Raw genomic sequence first — 16,426 nt, 5'->3', positions numbered from 1 at the left:
CTACAACTGCTGAGTATTTCTTCCTGCTAGTTGCGAGCTCGCTGGTTGCTACAACAATTCCTGGGAAGTTGAGGTTGAAAAAGGAGGAATAGAGAAGGATTCTAGGACGCCATGTTCGAGAGAAGACGTTTCCCTTGCGATGTGTTGCCAAAAACCTGGTGCCCGCAAAGGAAACAAGAAGATCGAGTCCGCTACGATAGTTAGATACTACAGTATAAACGGAGTATTCAGATAGGAGAATTCTGAGTTCATCTACCTCAGAATACAGGGTATACGCCTTCACACGACATACGAGGCGTTTCGCGAGTGCTTCCAGCATCGCGACTTCTACATCTGATTCCTGCCATCTCGTGGTGAGAACTTTCCTTGTACCACGTTTTTTCAGGACCATTTTGATGTCGCCGATCCAGTCAATGAGTCGTAGCCTACGGCAGTCGTAGTGGATTAGAACTCTATTGCAGCGTCCCTTTCTACAAGTTCCTGCGACCATACACCGATCTACCCAGCAGTCCTGAATGGCCGAAGAACCTGCCCTACCACAACTTGAGCTAGTCGGTACCGGTAGTTGCAAACCTTGATAATTCAGTAATGACGGTGTGGTATCGAAACTGGACCCAAATCTATTCATGTCTGGCTATCTGTATTTGGTAGGTTATTTAAAAGCTGGTACAACTTTAGGATAATCTATTCAGATCAATAATTTTCAGTTTAAGGGTTGTACATATCTATGTGTTGAAATTATATCAATTATAGTATTACAATACAATTAATACCATTTGATATTGTTTTAATTATTAAACGTTATCAGTTTTGTTATTAATCGTACACGAGTACAGCCAACCACCATACTTTGCCAGCCATTTAACATACATTATCTTTAGCATACACTACACCGTACTATCATCTGTAATTACTCAAAGTTAAGTAACTGTGACGTGTTAACTGTGTCAAACGCAGTTGTAATAGTCATAGACAGAGACACACGTTCGCGCCACAGAAAAACTGTCGACCAACAGTGGGGTCCGACTACGAGGGATCGTCGGTCGCAGGATTCCCAACTGCCCTGAAAGTGCTTTGTGTAGATTGTTGTTGCTAGTACGTCCACCGCTACAACAAGATGTCCGCCGATGAAGGTAATTACTTTCTGAGACGTACACGAACCGGCATTGACAAGGAGGACACAATTACAAATCAGCCTGTAAATACAGAAACTGATATAAATAGTGAGAACGAGGTTCGCGCCATAGAGGAAGCTGAAACCTCTGCTTCCGCGGCCGTGACAGGAGGTAACCACACTAACGCAATTACCATGGAGGATTTGATGCGTGCCGTAAATACAATTACCGAACAGTCCCGTCAGCAGTCTCGACAGCAGGCAGAGCAGCAGGCAGAGCAGGCGCGACAGCAGGCAGAGAATATTAAGTTACTATCCGAGGAATTAAGTAGGCAGTCGGTACAAACGAAACAATTATCAGAGGAAGTAAGTAAACAGTCGGTACAAGCGAAACAATTATCCGAGGAGCTTTCCCGGAATATATCAGAAGAACTCACTAGGGTACAAACTGAACAAGCCAAAATGCAGTCCGAATTGGTAGAACTAGTCAAACTTAAAATAACTGACATAACTCAACAACTAGTTACGCAAGTAAGAGTTACACAAGGAGAATTAAACGATATTCGTGAGTCAGTAGCAGGAAAATTTGCCGAACTAGATTCACAAATCACAGAATTGCAACAAAAAGTCGAAGCTGCCGAATCCACATCGATCGAAACCGCAAAAATAACTGCGGAAACACAAATTAATAATTACGCACACATCGTAGACGAGCAATTTGCACAGATAAATAGAAATTTGCGACAGCACGAGGCTGCTACTTCCGACGACTTTAAAACCGTGTCACGGAAAATTAATTATTTGGAAAGCTGTGTACAACGCATCTCGTTGCACGAAACAGGTGTACCAACTGACATCGAGTCTGCGGCCGAGCCATCGCCCGTAGAACGACACACGATTGTGACGTCACGTCCGGACACGCCAACGCACAACACGCATCACGTGATCGCCAGCACATCCCCAGACCAACCAATCGTGGTAATGGATGCTGCCACAGCACTAAATCACCCGTCAAGACACTGGCTCGAGGAGATGCCTGATTTTTCCGCTAAATCAGTAGAAAATCCTCAGAAGTTTTTGAAGGCGTTCACAGAATATGCGGTGCGTTTTAAACTGACTGATTCGGAAAAATTACGTTGTCTAAAAACATGTCTCAAAAGCACAGCTTTCTATTGGTGGGAAGTTCACCAATCCTCCGTCAACTCATTCGCCCAGTTTAGCGAATTATTCTTACAACAATACTGGAGCATGAAAATCCAGGGAAACCTGCGTGCGCAGCTACACGGGGAAAAATATGACGTCAGAAGAAATAGATCGTTAGAAGCACATATCAGTGATATGTTCGAGCGTACACGGTACCTCGACATCAGTATGAGCGATGATGAGTTTATTGCCATGATTTTGGGTCAACTCCCGATGCGTTACCAACTGCATCTGACAGGGCGTAACTTTGATGGCATCTCCGATTTTCGTGAGCAGCTCCTAGCCTATGACCGACTAGATCGTCAGAACCACAACAGCAACTTGCGCGACGAAACAGAGCGGACACAAAATACTAAACAACCACCCATTTATCAGCCGTGGAATCAAAAACGTAATGATAACTCATACGATAATAAAAATCGTAAATCACCACAGATGAACACGCTTATTTGTCGCAACAACAAGGCGGAACATAGACAAAATAGCTGGTACCAAGGCCAGGGCAGCGACAATTCATACCATAGAGGATGGAGGTATAAGAAGTTCGGTCGATCAAAATACAACCAGTCTTGGGGGAACAGCTGTAACCAAAAATATTCGGAAAGGGAAAAACATGATTGTAATTCCACGCCTAGGAAAGAGTGGGGCGGCGGCAAACAAGCAAGTACTAATTCCTCCTCGCCTAGACGGCCACTCTGGTCGCCGCGCTACAGGGAAGAGCGACATGCTCCGAGGCATTCCGACTATCATCACGATGACTCTGCGCCAGCATATTATGAAGGTCAGCAAAGTGACAAGTCGACTTATCAGAATAGCCCACGCGATCGACAGCCACCCAAAGAAAAATCTACTAACCGACCACAAATCAACCTACTGCAAAGTGACACCACTTGTAATGGTGCTATACAATTTCCCCAGTCATCATTCCATAACAACCAAGCGTCATCATCATCATCGCAGTATAATGGGTATTTCCAGAGACAGGAACCTATTAATCCTGTCACATACTATGCTACTCCGCAAGGCATAGAGGCCTTTCCGACTAAATCGCCACAGAACACTGTGACGTTTAGCGCCACCAATGCATCTAATCCGTTAAACTAGGAGTGATCGGTGATAGTGAGCCCCGAACGCCGATCGAAGACAGTAAACCGGGGTTAATCCTAGTCGCAACTGAAAAGAAAAAAAATCTGTATACCATTTCAATGCGTGAAAACGAACGGGATTTCTTGTCACACGAAGATGAGTGGGTAGTTAAAAAACATGAAGCTATCTGCCCAGAACTAAATTTGCGTATTTGTGGAATTTGCACACCAGTTTTACTAGACAGTGGAGCTGAGATTAGGCTGTGTCAGCGAAAATTTGATTTCTGAAATTGAGAAAACTGATTTCAAATTACCTATTTTACCCGTTCCGAGTCTAAAAATACTAGGTGTAACTTCACGAGCCAGTCCGGTGATAAATAAACAAACAGTTTTAACCATAGATGGGTTTGGTCGGACTAAGACAGCCAATGTATTGATCGTTCGAGGCTTAGCGAAACCAGTAATACTGGGAACCGACTTTCTGACTAAGTATGGTATAACACTGGATTTTGGGGGATGGTTAGTGACTTGCAAGGATGGTACTGTGACTAACCCACCTGCTAAATGGCAAGTATCCGACAAATTAGTTGGTCTACTGCAACAGGAAATGCGTCTACATCAGATTTGTAGTAGTAGCACTAGTGATTCTTTAATAGCTACAACTGAAGATTTATTACAAGCAGTTTCGGAGGTAAAAACCATCTTACCCAATCAAAAGCAGGAGTTGTTTAACCTACTCGTACACCATAGAGTAGTATTTTCCGATAAACCTGGCAGAAACAACCGCTATGAGGCTAAGATCATTGTGAAACCAGGAGAACCGTTTCATAGGAAATCTTATCCTATACCTGCTAAATTTCTGCACGAAGCCGAAGAATATTTGAAGTTAATGTTAGATTGGGATGTCATACAGCGAGAAGCAAGTCCGTTCGCAAATCCAATGGTTTGTGTGAGAAAAAAAGATGGTAGCGTACGATTATGTTTGGACGCGCGTGAAGTCAATAAGATAACTGTGAAAGATCGTGAGAGTCCCCAGAATACGTGTGACATCTTAAGACTTTATCAAGGGGTAAAGTATTTAACCACCCTTGATCTCTCTGCAGGATATTGGCAAATACCACTCAGAGCTGATTCACAGCAGTACACCGCCTTTCTGTTTAAGAATCATCAGTTTGTATTCAAAGTCATGCCTTTTGGACTTTGCAACGCCGTGGCAGAATTCACTAGATGTCTGGACGCTACGTTAGGACCAGAGTGTAGTGGCTTCGCACGCTCTTACGTAGACGATATTTTAATAACTTCCAGTACATTCACGGAACACATGCAGCATTTGAACATAGTAATTTCAAAACTAAGATCCGCTGGAATGACTGTGAAGTTGCGCAAGTCGTTATTTTGTAGGGAAGAATTACCTTTTCTTGGTCACTTACTTACACCGACCGGTATTCGAACTGCACCAGACAAACTCAGTGCAATAACGAACTTTCCCACACCGAGCAATATAAAACAGCTAAGAGCATTCCTCGGAGTTGTAGGTTTTTACCGAAATTATTCTGATCAAGTGGCTAGAGTGGCATTACCCCTTTTCGAACTGCTAAAGAAAAACAAACAGAGGTATTGGACGGATACAGAACATGCAGCTTTTACTTCTCTGAAGCAATTGTTTGTGACAGAGCGAGTTATCCGTCATCCGATACAAGGTAAAACATTTCTGTTGTACACAGATGCATCAGCTTATGCGTTGGGTGTTAAACTAGCACAATGCGATGTAGACGACATCGAGAAAACGGTAGCGATGGCTAGCAGAACTATGAATGCGGCAGAAAGAAATTATACTGTGACAGAGAAGGAAGCGTTAGCTATTGTCTGGGCGCTACAGAAGTTTAGAGATTTACTCCTTGGCGAGCGTATCAAACTAATGACAGACCACCAGGCACTAACGTGTTTGAAGACGGGCAAGACATTCGGTAGTAGACTCACGCGCTGGTGTTTGCTCATACAAGAGTATGATATCGATATTCACCATGTGAAAGGCCAAGATAACCTTGTCGCAGATTATCTGAGTCGTGCTCCCGACATGTTGAATACATCGCCATGTCACGTTAAGAACAACAAGCAATTTCTCATTGCTACAGCAGTAACAGGTGCCATTGAGAAGAACACCAATCTACAGGAAATGTTTAACAGCCTTGCATCAGATCAGAAGCATGATGATTTTTGTATCATCGTTAGAAAGAAATTAATCGAACTACCACCACTTCACAAAATTCATTTATTGTACAGTACTTCTGACGAAGACATCTTGTACCGAAATAATAAGCCTAAGTCACCTATGGAGGACCAGTGGAAACCAGTCATACCCCGTAGTATGCAGAATAACATGATTCAAGAACTTCACGAATCACTAGGACACATAGGGTCAAGTAAATTGTACGAAGCTTTGAGAAGACAAGTATATTTTATTAACATGGAGAAAGCTATTAGAAAAGTCGTATCTAGCTGCGACTTATGTCAAAAGTCGAAACACTCGACTGCGAGTATGGAAGGAATTTTCCAAGCTATCTTACCGGAGAAGCCTCTGCAACTAGTGTCAATCGATCTATTCGGACCGTTGCCCACATCGAAAGCGGGGGTAAAACATGTAATTGTCATTATGGACATCTTCTCTAAATACACGAAGCTATATGCTATCGTGCACGCTAAATCTGAAATTGTCTTAGCAAAAATGAAACTATTCATTTCAACTGTTGGGAAACCAGATCGCATTTTGTCTGACCAAGGATCTCAGTTCACAAGTAATACTTGGCAGCAAGGTATACACAAACTAGGTATTATACCTACCACCACTTCTATACGTCACCCACAAAGCAACCCTGTGGAACGACAGATGAGGAACCTAGGTAACATGCTCAGAGCCTACTGTCACAATGCTCAGCAAAGTTGGCTAAATTATATTCCATTTGTTGAATGTATACTCAACCACACAATACACAGTTCGACGGGATTAACCCCACATGAAATCCTAACGGCTCAACGTTCGGAGGCCATACCCGCATCCATGATACCGACTATACGACGAAACACACACGACGAAGAACCGAGAGAATTGAGTGCCGAGTCAAGAGCACAGATAGAAGAATTAGTTCGAGCTAGGTTACATTTAGCCGCGGAGAAACGTCTCAAACACCAAAGAAAGAAGAGAATTACAAAATTAAATATAGGCGACCTCGTATTACGAAGGACCAACCCTATCAGTAAGTTATGGGAGAACGTAACAAAGAAGTTATTCCTCTTGTACGAAGGACCATATGTTGTGTGCGAGCAAATCAACGAGAATTGCTATAAACTCAGGGAGAAAGACAGCGAGAGAATCGTGGGTCGATTCAATTTGACGCAGCTGCGGTTGTATAAGCATCTCGAAAATTAAGGACGTCAGTACGCAAATGATTTTTGAGTATTTGAATATTCCGAGCATCCAGTAGACAGTACTTACATCAGTAACATTGTTTGGCATAATTTTAACGAGTCGTACTCTACCTTGAAGATTAGATTAATATGATGTCGCAACGCTAAAACGATTCCGCATACTACGGCTAACTATTTTATTGTTCACGGGAGGTGATACCTGTGAATTATGTAAGTGCGCAGAGCACGTATCGACGATTTGAGTCCACTGAGCTGGAGCGCCAGTGTAGACATTGTGATTGTTGTGTCGATATATATATATTGTGTCACAACCATGCTGTGTGGTGGTGTGATTTGCTTCATTTTAGAATGGAGTTATGAATATTCTTAGCCGATGCGCAAGCTTGAGCGATGCCACATGTTTTAAAATGAATTTAGAATTTTTTTTTTGAAAAATTTAAATTTTTCGCCATTTTCTGCTATTAGTCTACGTCTTGGAAGCGCCGGAGCTACGAAGAGAAATCATCCGAGCTACTTGAAAGAATAGGTCCTGAGATGTTTTACGTCGAAAGAAGTAGCTGTTGTTTGACTCAGCGAGGCACGTCATTGTTACAATCCTTGAGATTAAGGCTGATACAGTATTACACTATCTGCAGTTGACTCATGATAGCACATATGCTCTAACATCTGTTGTCCTTCAACGTCGCCATCCTTATATACTTACTTCGATTTTCTTTTCTTGGCACATAAAGTTCTAACATATAGGTATAATTCTAAGTCTATCTGTATTCACACCAATCCCTTGACATACACATTTATCAGAAGTTGTCTGAAATATATTACCTTACTTCATTAACACACATTGCTAGCACACATAATGCTGTTTAACAATTTTTCATTAATGGTGCACACTTGATTCAACGTTAGGTTGTATCCACTTGTGATTAGTTATATTAGGGATACAGATTAGCCAGTAACCTAAGCCAGTACATTGAATAAGAGAAACTGAATGACACTTTAAGTGGTGAAGTGATTCTTCGAGTAACGGTACAGCGATGAGTGACATTAGACACCCGAACAACGAAGATTCGAAAGTGAAACGACACTCCATCGTAGATTCATATATTGCTGTATGAACTCGAACACAAGAAGATATTTTTTTTTGAAGCCCTAATGACTTCGTTCAACGCGAATATGTTTCTTCATACTTGTTCAAGTTAATGTATATGTATACTCACTATTTAACTCAAGATTTCAATCAGTCCAAAAAGACATTGAACGTTTCGAATAAGAGAATCGACTGATCATTGTAATTGAGTGTATGAAATGTTTGTTAGTTCTATTATTTCTTCTATTGTACATAACATGTCAAATCTTAACGTCATGCATAATTTTCAGGCATAATTCAGTGTTTTATGTACGTATGTGATTTGTATTATGTCTTGTTGGAGTGATATTAATTTATAGTATTTCTATCACGTGCATTATGAGTATCACATGGACTTGGAAAGACTTTGTTACACGACAACACTGTGATTGCACGAGAGGGATACCATTTTGTTAGTGTTATTTGTTATTAAGTTAAAAGCTCATTATGATAATTAAGGATTAATTAGTCATAACAACCTTTTGGGGGGGCTCTGTAAACAGTCAACCGTTTACAGGTTGATTTCATTATCTCATGTTTATTGTAAATTAATTATTATATTTAAATATGTATTTGTATTATAAGTTGTACCAGCAATCACACTAATATGGATAGCTAAGGCCAGCCAGTATGTTTAGTCTTTGGAAATCGCAGCAGTTTAATAATTTATTGTCTTCATTTAATTATTCTTTGGACGCCTATTGCTTTTTCTGCAAGCTTTACATGAGTTAAACACAGGTTTAATTACCGTACATTGGATTTTACTACAACTGCTGAGTATTTATTCCTGCTAGTTGCGAGCTCGCTGGTTGCTACAACAATTCCTGGGAAGTTGAGGTTGAAAAAGGAGGAATAGAGAAGGATTCTAGGACGCCATGTTCGAGAGAAGACGTTTCCCTTGCGATGTGTTGCCAAAAACCTGGTGCCCGCAAAGGAAACAAGAAGATCGAGTCCGCTACGATAGTTAGATACTACAGTATAAACGGAGTATTCAGATAGGAGAATTCTGAGTTCATCTACCTCAGAATACAGGGTATACGCCTTCACACGACATACGAGGCGTTTCGCGAGTGCTTCCAGCATCGCGACTTCTACATCTGATTCCTGCCATCTCGTGGTGAGAACTTTCCTTGTACCACGTTTTTTCAGGACCATTTTGATGTCGCCGATCCAGTCAATGAGTCGTAGCCTACGGCAGTCGTAGTGGATTAGAACTCTATTGCAGCGTCCCTTTCTACAAGTTCCTGCGACCATACACCGATCTACCCAGCAGTCCTGAATGGCCGAAGAACCTGCCCTACCACAACTTGAGCTAGTCGGTACCGGTAGTTGCAAACCTTGATAATTCAGTAATGACGGTGTGGTATCGAAACTGGACCCAAATCTATTCATGTCTGGCTATCTGTATTTGGTAGGTTATTTAAAAGCTGGTACAACTTTAGGATAATCTATTCAGATCAATAATTTTCAGTTTAAGGGTTGTACATATCTATGTGTTGAAATTATATCAATTATAGTATTACAATACAATTAATACCATTTGATATTGTTTTAATTATTAAACGTTATCAGTTTTGTTATTAATCGTACACGAGTACAGCCAACCACCATACTTTGCCAGCCATTTAACATACATTATCTTTAGCATACACTACACCGTACTATCATCTGTAATTACTCAAAGTTAAGTAACTGTGACGTGTTAACTGTGTCAAACGCAGTTGTAATAGTCATAGACAGAGACACACGTTCGCGCCACAATGTAAAGCATGAATAACCATGCATCTTAGTTCTTAAAGTTGTGTGTAAATCATGAATAATCATGTCACTTAGTTCTTAAGGTTGTTTTGTATAATCATGTTACCTAGTAAGATTATCATTTATTGTAAGTGGTTTACCTTAGTAGGTTCTGGTACAGGGTAAGTAGGCCAGTTCTCAAACTTTTCATTATCAGTGTTGGTTACTTACCCTGGCGCCGCCTTCCAGTGGGGGAGTATGTGCCGCCAATTAATATTATTGGCACAATTATAAATTTTAATTTTTAAAAAATTATGTCGCCAGTCATTTTTTGCTTCAAGAACTTAACTTTTTCCGCCTTCTGTACACTCCCGTTTAATCTTTGTCAGGCCAGACTCCACAAACTTTCCCAGCATTAAATCTAATTCTGCTAACCATATAGTGCTATCGCCTTGGTGCACGTCCGTCGCCTGTAATTCTCCTCCGAGCCGTGATAAAAAGTGCTATGTCCTGCAAGCTATTAAAGCAGCTAGGTTCTGAGAGCCAGCCTTACGCGAGCGATTTCAGGCACAGCCGCAGGTCAACTTAAACACCTACCCGGCACGATTCGGGCCCCAGCCGAGAGTGTTTCCCACTGGCAGCAGCACATTTCCCATCCCCCCCCTACAGCATTTCCAGGGAACCATGCCCAGTTCAATGGCCGGACATCAACCCCGGCCATATCTCAAGGACAGGACACCTATCGGTCTCCGAATGTATCGCATCTGCCCTCTCGTGGCGGAGTTGAGAGTTATTTCCCCTGGGTGTTTGAATGCCTGCTAAACGCCTGCCCCCTGGTGCCTCACGCAACAAACAGTGCCCCGTAGTTAATTTCCAAGCCACCAGAGTGCTGCACTAGTCCTCTCCATAAGCCCAATGCTTTAGCAGTCACCCCGTGTGAGTCGATCTCTCCTTTCGGACACCCCTCAGTAGGTCGCGCTGACATCGGTCAGTACCACCAACTTCAAGATATCAAAGTCAGTATTTCTCGACCACCCCCTCAGAAATCTTCGGAACCTTTCAGTCCGGAAGCCGAAGTCTCCCCCCCCCCTTTTCTTTAGATTGACTTCGTCTTTTAATTACGAGTCGCTGCCACCCCAAAGTTACTTCGCGCCGCAAGAGCAGACGGACCACACTGCATCGTCCGCGAGCCACACATCAAGATTTCACTTCAGTCGTTGTTCAAAAAAGTAATCAGCTAGGCAAGGGATGTAGTCCCTACAACTATTAGAAGTTAGTAATATTAGTCAGTCTGCGTACCTCGTAGAAGTTGTCATGCTTCGTTAATAATACTTCATAATATTTTCTATCTTTTTAAATCATGGAAACGTCCGCGACAACCGCGTGTTCGGGAGCTCCGCACCCTGGCTGACGCTAGAAGCCATTTCCCTGTATGGTGAGTTTTTGACAAACTTTATTCCTTGACCATCACCGTTTTTAGTGGGCATTTTCTGCCTATTTTGCTAACAGTCTGTGAACCAGTTCTGAATATGTTTGTTTCGGACCTGTTCACAGACAGGGTACAAGGGCCGGATGCGGACCTACCAACACCACCCACGAGTCCTTCCTCCAGCAATCTGGACAACTAAGGCACCCTGACGCCTCGTTAACAGCTCAATTTCAGCCAGCGAATATCAAACCTCCGATCCTTCAGCTTTTTTTATATCTTCAGAATAACAGTTAGTTCGTGACATTGAAAAGATCGGAACACCAGAAATTTTTCTTTTAGGACTTTAATTGCTCCAAGCTATCACACTGGGATTGTAAAACTTAACCTGTTTATTGTTTCTGATTCTATTTTAATTATGTCCAATGAAACTTAATGGTAATTTTCTAATTAGGGCCGGCCCATTCTTAAGTTGATATAATTTTAAATCCATGTGAATATAATTTAATAATTTTAATATATTTGTCAATTAATTTATCAAATGTACAAACTTTTAATGTGAAAGTAATTAAAAGTTAATAAACGTAGAGGTAGAGGTACTTATACCTAGATGAGATCACGCCTTGTGGTTTTCCTTCTGTTCAGCCTTATGAAACTAAAAGATCCACCAGTTACACAAGTCATTAAGAGAGAGTGAAGTGTAACAACGGCACATCTGTTGTTTACAGAAGTTGAAACAGACTTCGTGGCGTCGTGCTCTGCTTTTTTTTCGCCTGCCGAGATTTTGTGCTAACAAATTTACAGACGTGCTATTCAAGACTGGGGCTGTAAAATTCACATTGCGCTAAATGAATCTGCGCAATCTGAAGATATGCTAAGTGAGGAATAGGTGCAGTCTTATTCTTTGAAAGACTGATGACACAAATACTTCAGATTTTAAACTAAACTAACTTACAATAGTGGAATACAGTTGAGTAGCTATTTAAATAAAATAGAAGTATTTTATTTAGTTACGTATATAAAAAGTGATGCAAGTCAACTTGCAATGTGAAATTTTTATTTAGTTTTAAAAGAAAGTAAGTTCTACGACGAGCAGCATAAGCAACAAATTTGTTACTGTTAATCATTATACTCAGGGTTGCATTACTTTTGGGTAAATATGGTAGTTTTTGTCTGATCCCCTGATTATTTTGACAGTTTATTAATGCAGCATCCAGCATACAGCATAAAATCTCTGTATTATAAACAGCATTGTTAAATCATTTTTAAACATGGTTGTTCCTCTCGTTTCACAACAGTACATACTTGATATGGTCAAATTTGCAAATAAAACTGAAACAATAATAATAAAATAATTTAAAAAAGAAAAAAGAAAGTTACCTATTGATTCTTTCTCAGGTCCTCGCGGAGCCCAGATCGACTGTTCCAAAGGATGAAACAATTTAAAGCAGAATCCGTCCTTCTTTGAAGGCCGCTCAATAACTTGACATGTGCTCAACAGCACAGTTCCAACCCAATGGTTACTCTGCAAAAAGATTTATTTCAAAACCAAACCTAATGCATAGAAGGAAGAGACTATGATAAAAATTAATAAAAATAACACATAGGTATAACCAAAGACAAAAAATTTAATGTTATACTAAAATTATTGCTGTAATTATACAGGATGTAAGGCCACTTATTAATAGAAATAAATATTGTTTGAGTGATAAAAATCATTCAGAGTAAGCAAATGTTAATGTTTCAGTATTAAAATGCAAAATTAGCTTCAACAGTGTCAAAGCATAGTGTAAAGTTGCCATAGAGAACAATTACATTTAGTTTTATAAATTAAGTGATGGCAAAGGAAGTGTTGAATATATAAGAAACAAAGTATTTGAGCAATCTTATGTTTCATAGTTTCAGTGTAATTTCCCAGTATCATCTTTTTGTGAATTAAAGATTGAACTATAAGTTATACGAGGCATTCCATTATAACAGATTTGATGCTACCTATTTTAATAGACTTCTCAAGTTTTAAATACGTCAAAATATTAGAGTACTGTACACAAACGGTATGAATGCTTATGTGGAATCATTTTAAATAAAACGACTGACAAAATATAGAAGAGGTCAAATATTAAAAAAAAACCCTATAGTTAAACATTTGACCTGACCATTAAGGTTAAATACTATTTTATGTGATGAACACAAGCAGAGGGTCATCAACTAGATACAGCTAATACTACTATAAATCATAACGGCTGAGCATTACAGTTGGCCGAGACCATTGACACACAGAAGCAGAGGGTCTGCATTGAGATTCTGCTACCACCTATAGAGAGTACAACTGTGTTTATCAGCAGGCTGCAATAGAGAATCTTATACGGGATCTACTGACTGACATCGATAATCAGACTACGAAATGCATACACCCTAAATAAGTGTCACTCGAACTACACACCTTCTACAAATATCAGTACCTTCCCATAACAAGTATGGTTTAATTGATTTTAGAGTTAGTTTCTTTTACTGTCCATGTATATTTAAATTTGTTTAATCTTGTTTACAGCTAATTGCATTCCATATTTAATGCAAATTTCTCAGTCTCATAAATAGGTACTGTTATGAGAATACTAGATGTGTGGCAACAATGCAGGTCAACTCCCTTGAAAGACTGCGCTCACACCTGCGGGTGGAGCAGGTCCAAAGCCTAATCTTATAAGCAACAGCGCGTCGCTAACTCCCTTCTCCGGAGAACCCTCTGCAGCTCTAGAAGGCTCGGAACGTTCCCAGAGCTTCGCCTACGTGAAGTGGCATAACTAGGACACCATTGTTCTGGGAACCCTGAACATGCAACACTTCGAAGGGGTGACTGAGTGATATAAAAACATTGACGCCGGCCTCCAAGTGAATGAAGTTAAGAGGGCATGTGACCCCTTGGTGAGCAAGAGTGGACGACAAGCGACGGGCTTCGTGTGCGGAGACTGGTGCATCGGGAAGCGAAGCATCCAGGAGTGGGTGTGTGGCGGACGAGTGAGTAGTGAGAGGCAATGTGTTGAGACAGAGGAGCACAGGAAGAGACTAGCAGTACGGAGAGCCACTGTCGAGCTGAGCTCCAGTGAAAGAGTAAACTGTGGACTAAGCAAAATCTTTATGGACCAACTTTTTAAATGTTGTAATTTAATCATTTAATTAATAGTGTAAATAGCAGATAATATATAAAAATGTAGTTAGTTAATTGGGTTATCCTTTTTGAATCTGTTTTTCCACTGGAAACACTATAGTTAAATTGTAACCAATTGGTGAAGAAATTGTTGGTTATATATACTTTCAGTAGTCCAGAGACCTCAAGTGCACCAATACTTCGAAGGATGAATCTTAATTCTACCGACAAATTTCGGCTGCAGGTTCATTAAGACAAAATAAGTTGAAATCACCTACGTACACTACTTACGGTCTAATGCTTCCCAAGGCAAGTATATGTCTTTGAAGTATACTGAACAATAATTTTACTGTAAATAATAGAAAAAGTTTTAAGGTGGAACATTGAGTGGCTGGATTATGTTTAATTGAATAATGTTCTACAACCACTGTAAAATTTGTCACTGTGGCAAAATCATTTCATTGGAATAATTGAGGGTAGTAGTCAAAAAAATATGTGGATAATAAAGGTATTACCCTGAATTATTTCAATAAAATAATTGTGACAGCAACCAAATTTACAGTGGTTGTACAACATTATTCAATTAAACATGATCCAGCTGTTTCATGTTCCATCTCTCTATTATTTATAATAAAAATGTTGTTCAGCTTCAACTTTAAAGATGTAGGTAAAGTACAGCCTTGGGAATAGGGTTACCAGACACTGATAACAAAAAAGAAGGACATTCACATCGCAAAAGGAGGACATTTCACTAAAAAGGAGGACAATATATATTTTTAAAAAGCCGTGAATTAATTACAATGGAGTACGATATTTTACAATGTTTTGGCATTTAATACAGTTTCAGTATAAAGAATCAAACTACGCATATACAGCATATTAAAAACACGTGCTTCTGCATGTGCTGCTACCTGTCAAGCTGTCACAGAACTACTTACTAGTGGGGTGACTGAGGACAGCGCATTAGCGCGCACAGCGCGCTTTACTCAGAGTGTAACTGCAGGAATTATCTCACTTTATAAAAAAGCCGGACATTTTGGAGCATTAAGGAAAATCCGGCCGGACGCAAAAAAATACATAAAAAGGAGGACATGTCCTCCTTTTGCCGGACGTCTGGTAACCCTACTTGGGAAGTGCTTTAGACCATAAGTTGTATAGAGGTTTTTAACTTATTTAGTTGTGATGAACCCGCAACAAAGTTTGTAAAATGCAGACTCACCCTACATACAAGAATCCTATAGCTGTTTGAAAGTCAGTAAGTTTTGAAAGAAAATTTCATAAATCTGGGCTTTCTTTACAATATGAGATATCACAAACCTGCAAATTTTTTTATATCAATTTAGAATTTTTGAAATTCAGTTACTCGCCAATTATTGCATAACCATCTTGGCCTGGACCTATAAGAGCATACAAAGTAAAAAAAATTCCAAGTTATTTTCTTGAGAAAAAATTAATTGCTGTTGAGGATATGGCACTTAAAAAATGTAATGCCATCGTGATATGAACACGGTACAAAACTGTTCATCTTTTACCGTAGAAAAATGAACTTAGAAATACAAACTGAGATGATATACACTCTGTAGTTGCAAAAACTTTTAATTTTTATATTTCAAATAAAATATTTAACTATATAAATATTATTTATTTTATATAACTTAAAAAAATAAATCATACACAAATGTGTGTACATTAATTATTAGAAATAACTATGCAATTATGAAAAACTAACATACATCTTTCAAATTTAAAAAAAAAGTTATAAAAAAATTAAATATTAACTATAGTCTCTAATTACATAGGACTTAATTTTGAACTATCAATCAATTTTGATTGTTCGTAAAATGATTTTTCTAGAGGAACAACTAACATATAAATTAACTCATAAAAAATACCTTGGCCTTGGGACTCTTGTATAGCAGCAACAGGCCCGGCTTGAGAATACACCATAACTTGGTCCAGCTCTTTAACGTTCCCCGAACTTTCAGCCAATCAGCTAGCACAATCCCAGACGGATCCTTCAACGATGTCATCAGCTCATTAGCAACACGCTTCTTCTCACGGCAGTAGTGCTTTCGCTGCGCCTTGTACGATTCTTTCCTCGTCAACTTATCTGTTGTGCCAAACTCTGCTGGCTGAAGCTAACAATGGAATGCATTCAAACCAT

General features: G+C 39.8%; 1 protein-coding gene across 3 annotated transcripts in view; it reads right to left on the bottom strand.

Moving 5' to 3' along the window:
* The window catches only part of LOC134543137 (oxysterol-binding protein-related protein 8), a 167,402-nt gene that overhangs the window by 128,555 nt on the left and 22,421 nt on the right, over positions 1-16,426 (bottom strand). For all 3 annotated transcript variants that reach the window (XM_063387988.1, XM_063387996.1, XM_063388004.1), the window contains exons 5-6: positions 16,155-16,400; positions 12,498-12,642 (exon numbers count right to left, since the gene is read on the bottom strand). In XM_063387988.1, coding sequence (XP_063244058.1) covers positions 12,498-12,642; positions 16,155-16,400 — 391 coding nt within the window. The remainder of the gene's footprint in view (positions 1-12,497; positions 12,643-16,154; positions 16,401-16,426) is intronic.

The sequence above is a fragment of the Bacillus rossius genome, chromosome 1 (genome assembly GCF_032445375.1).
Source record: "Bacillus rossius redtenbacheri isolate Brsri chromosome 1, Brsri_v3, whole genome shotgun sequence".
NCBI lineage: Eukaryota > Metazoa > Arthropoda > Insecta > Phasmatodea > Bacillidae > Bacillus > Bacillus rossius.
Note: the sequence above shows the minus strand (reverse complement) of the source record. Positions and strands in the feature narration are given on the sequence as shown.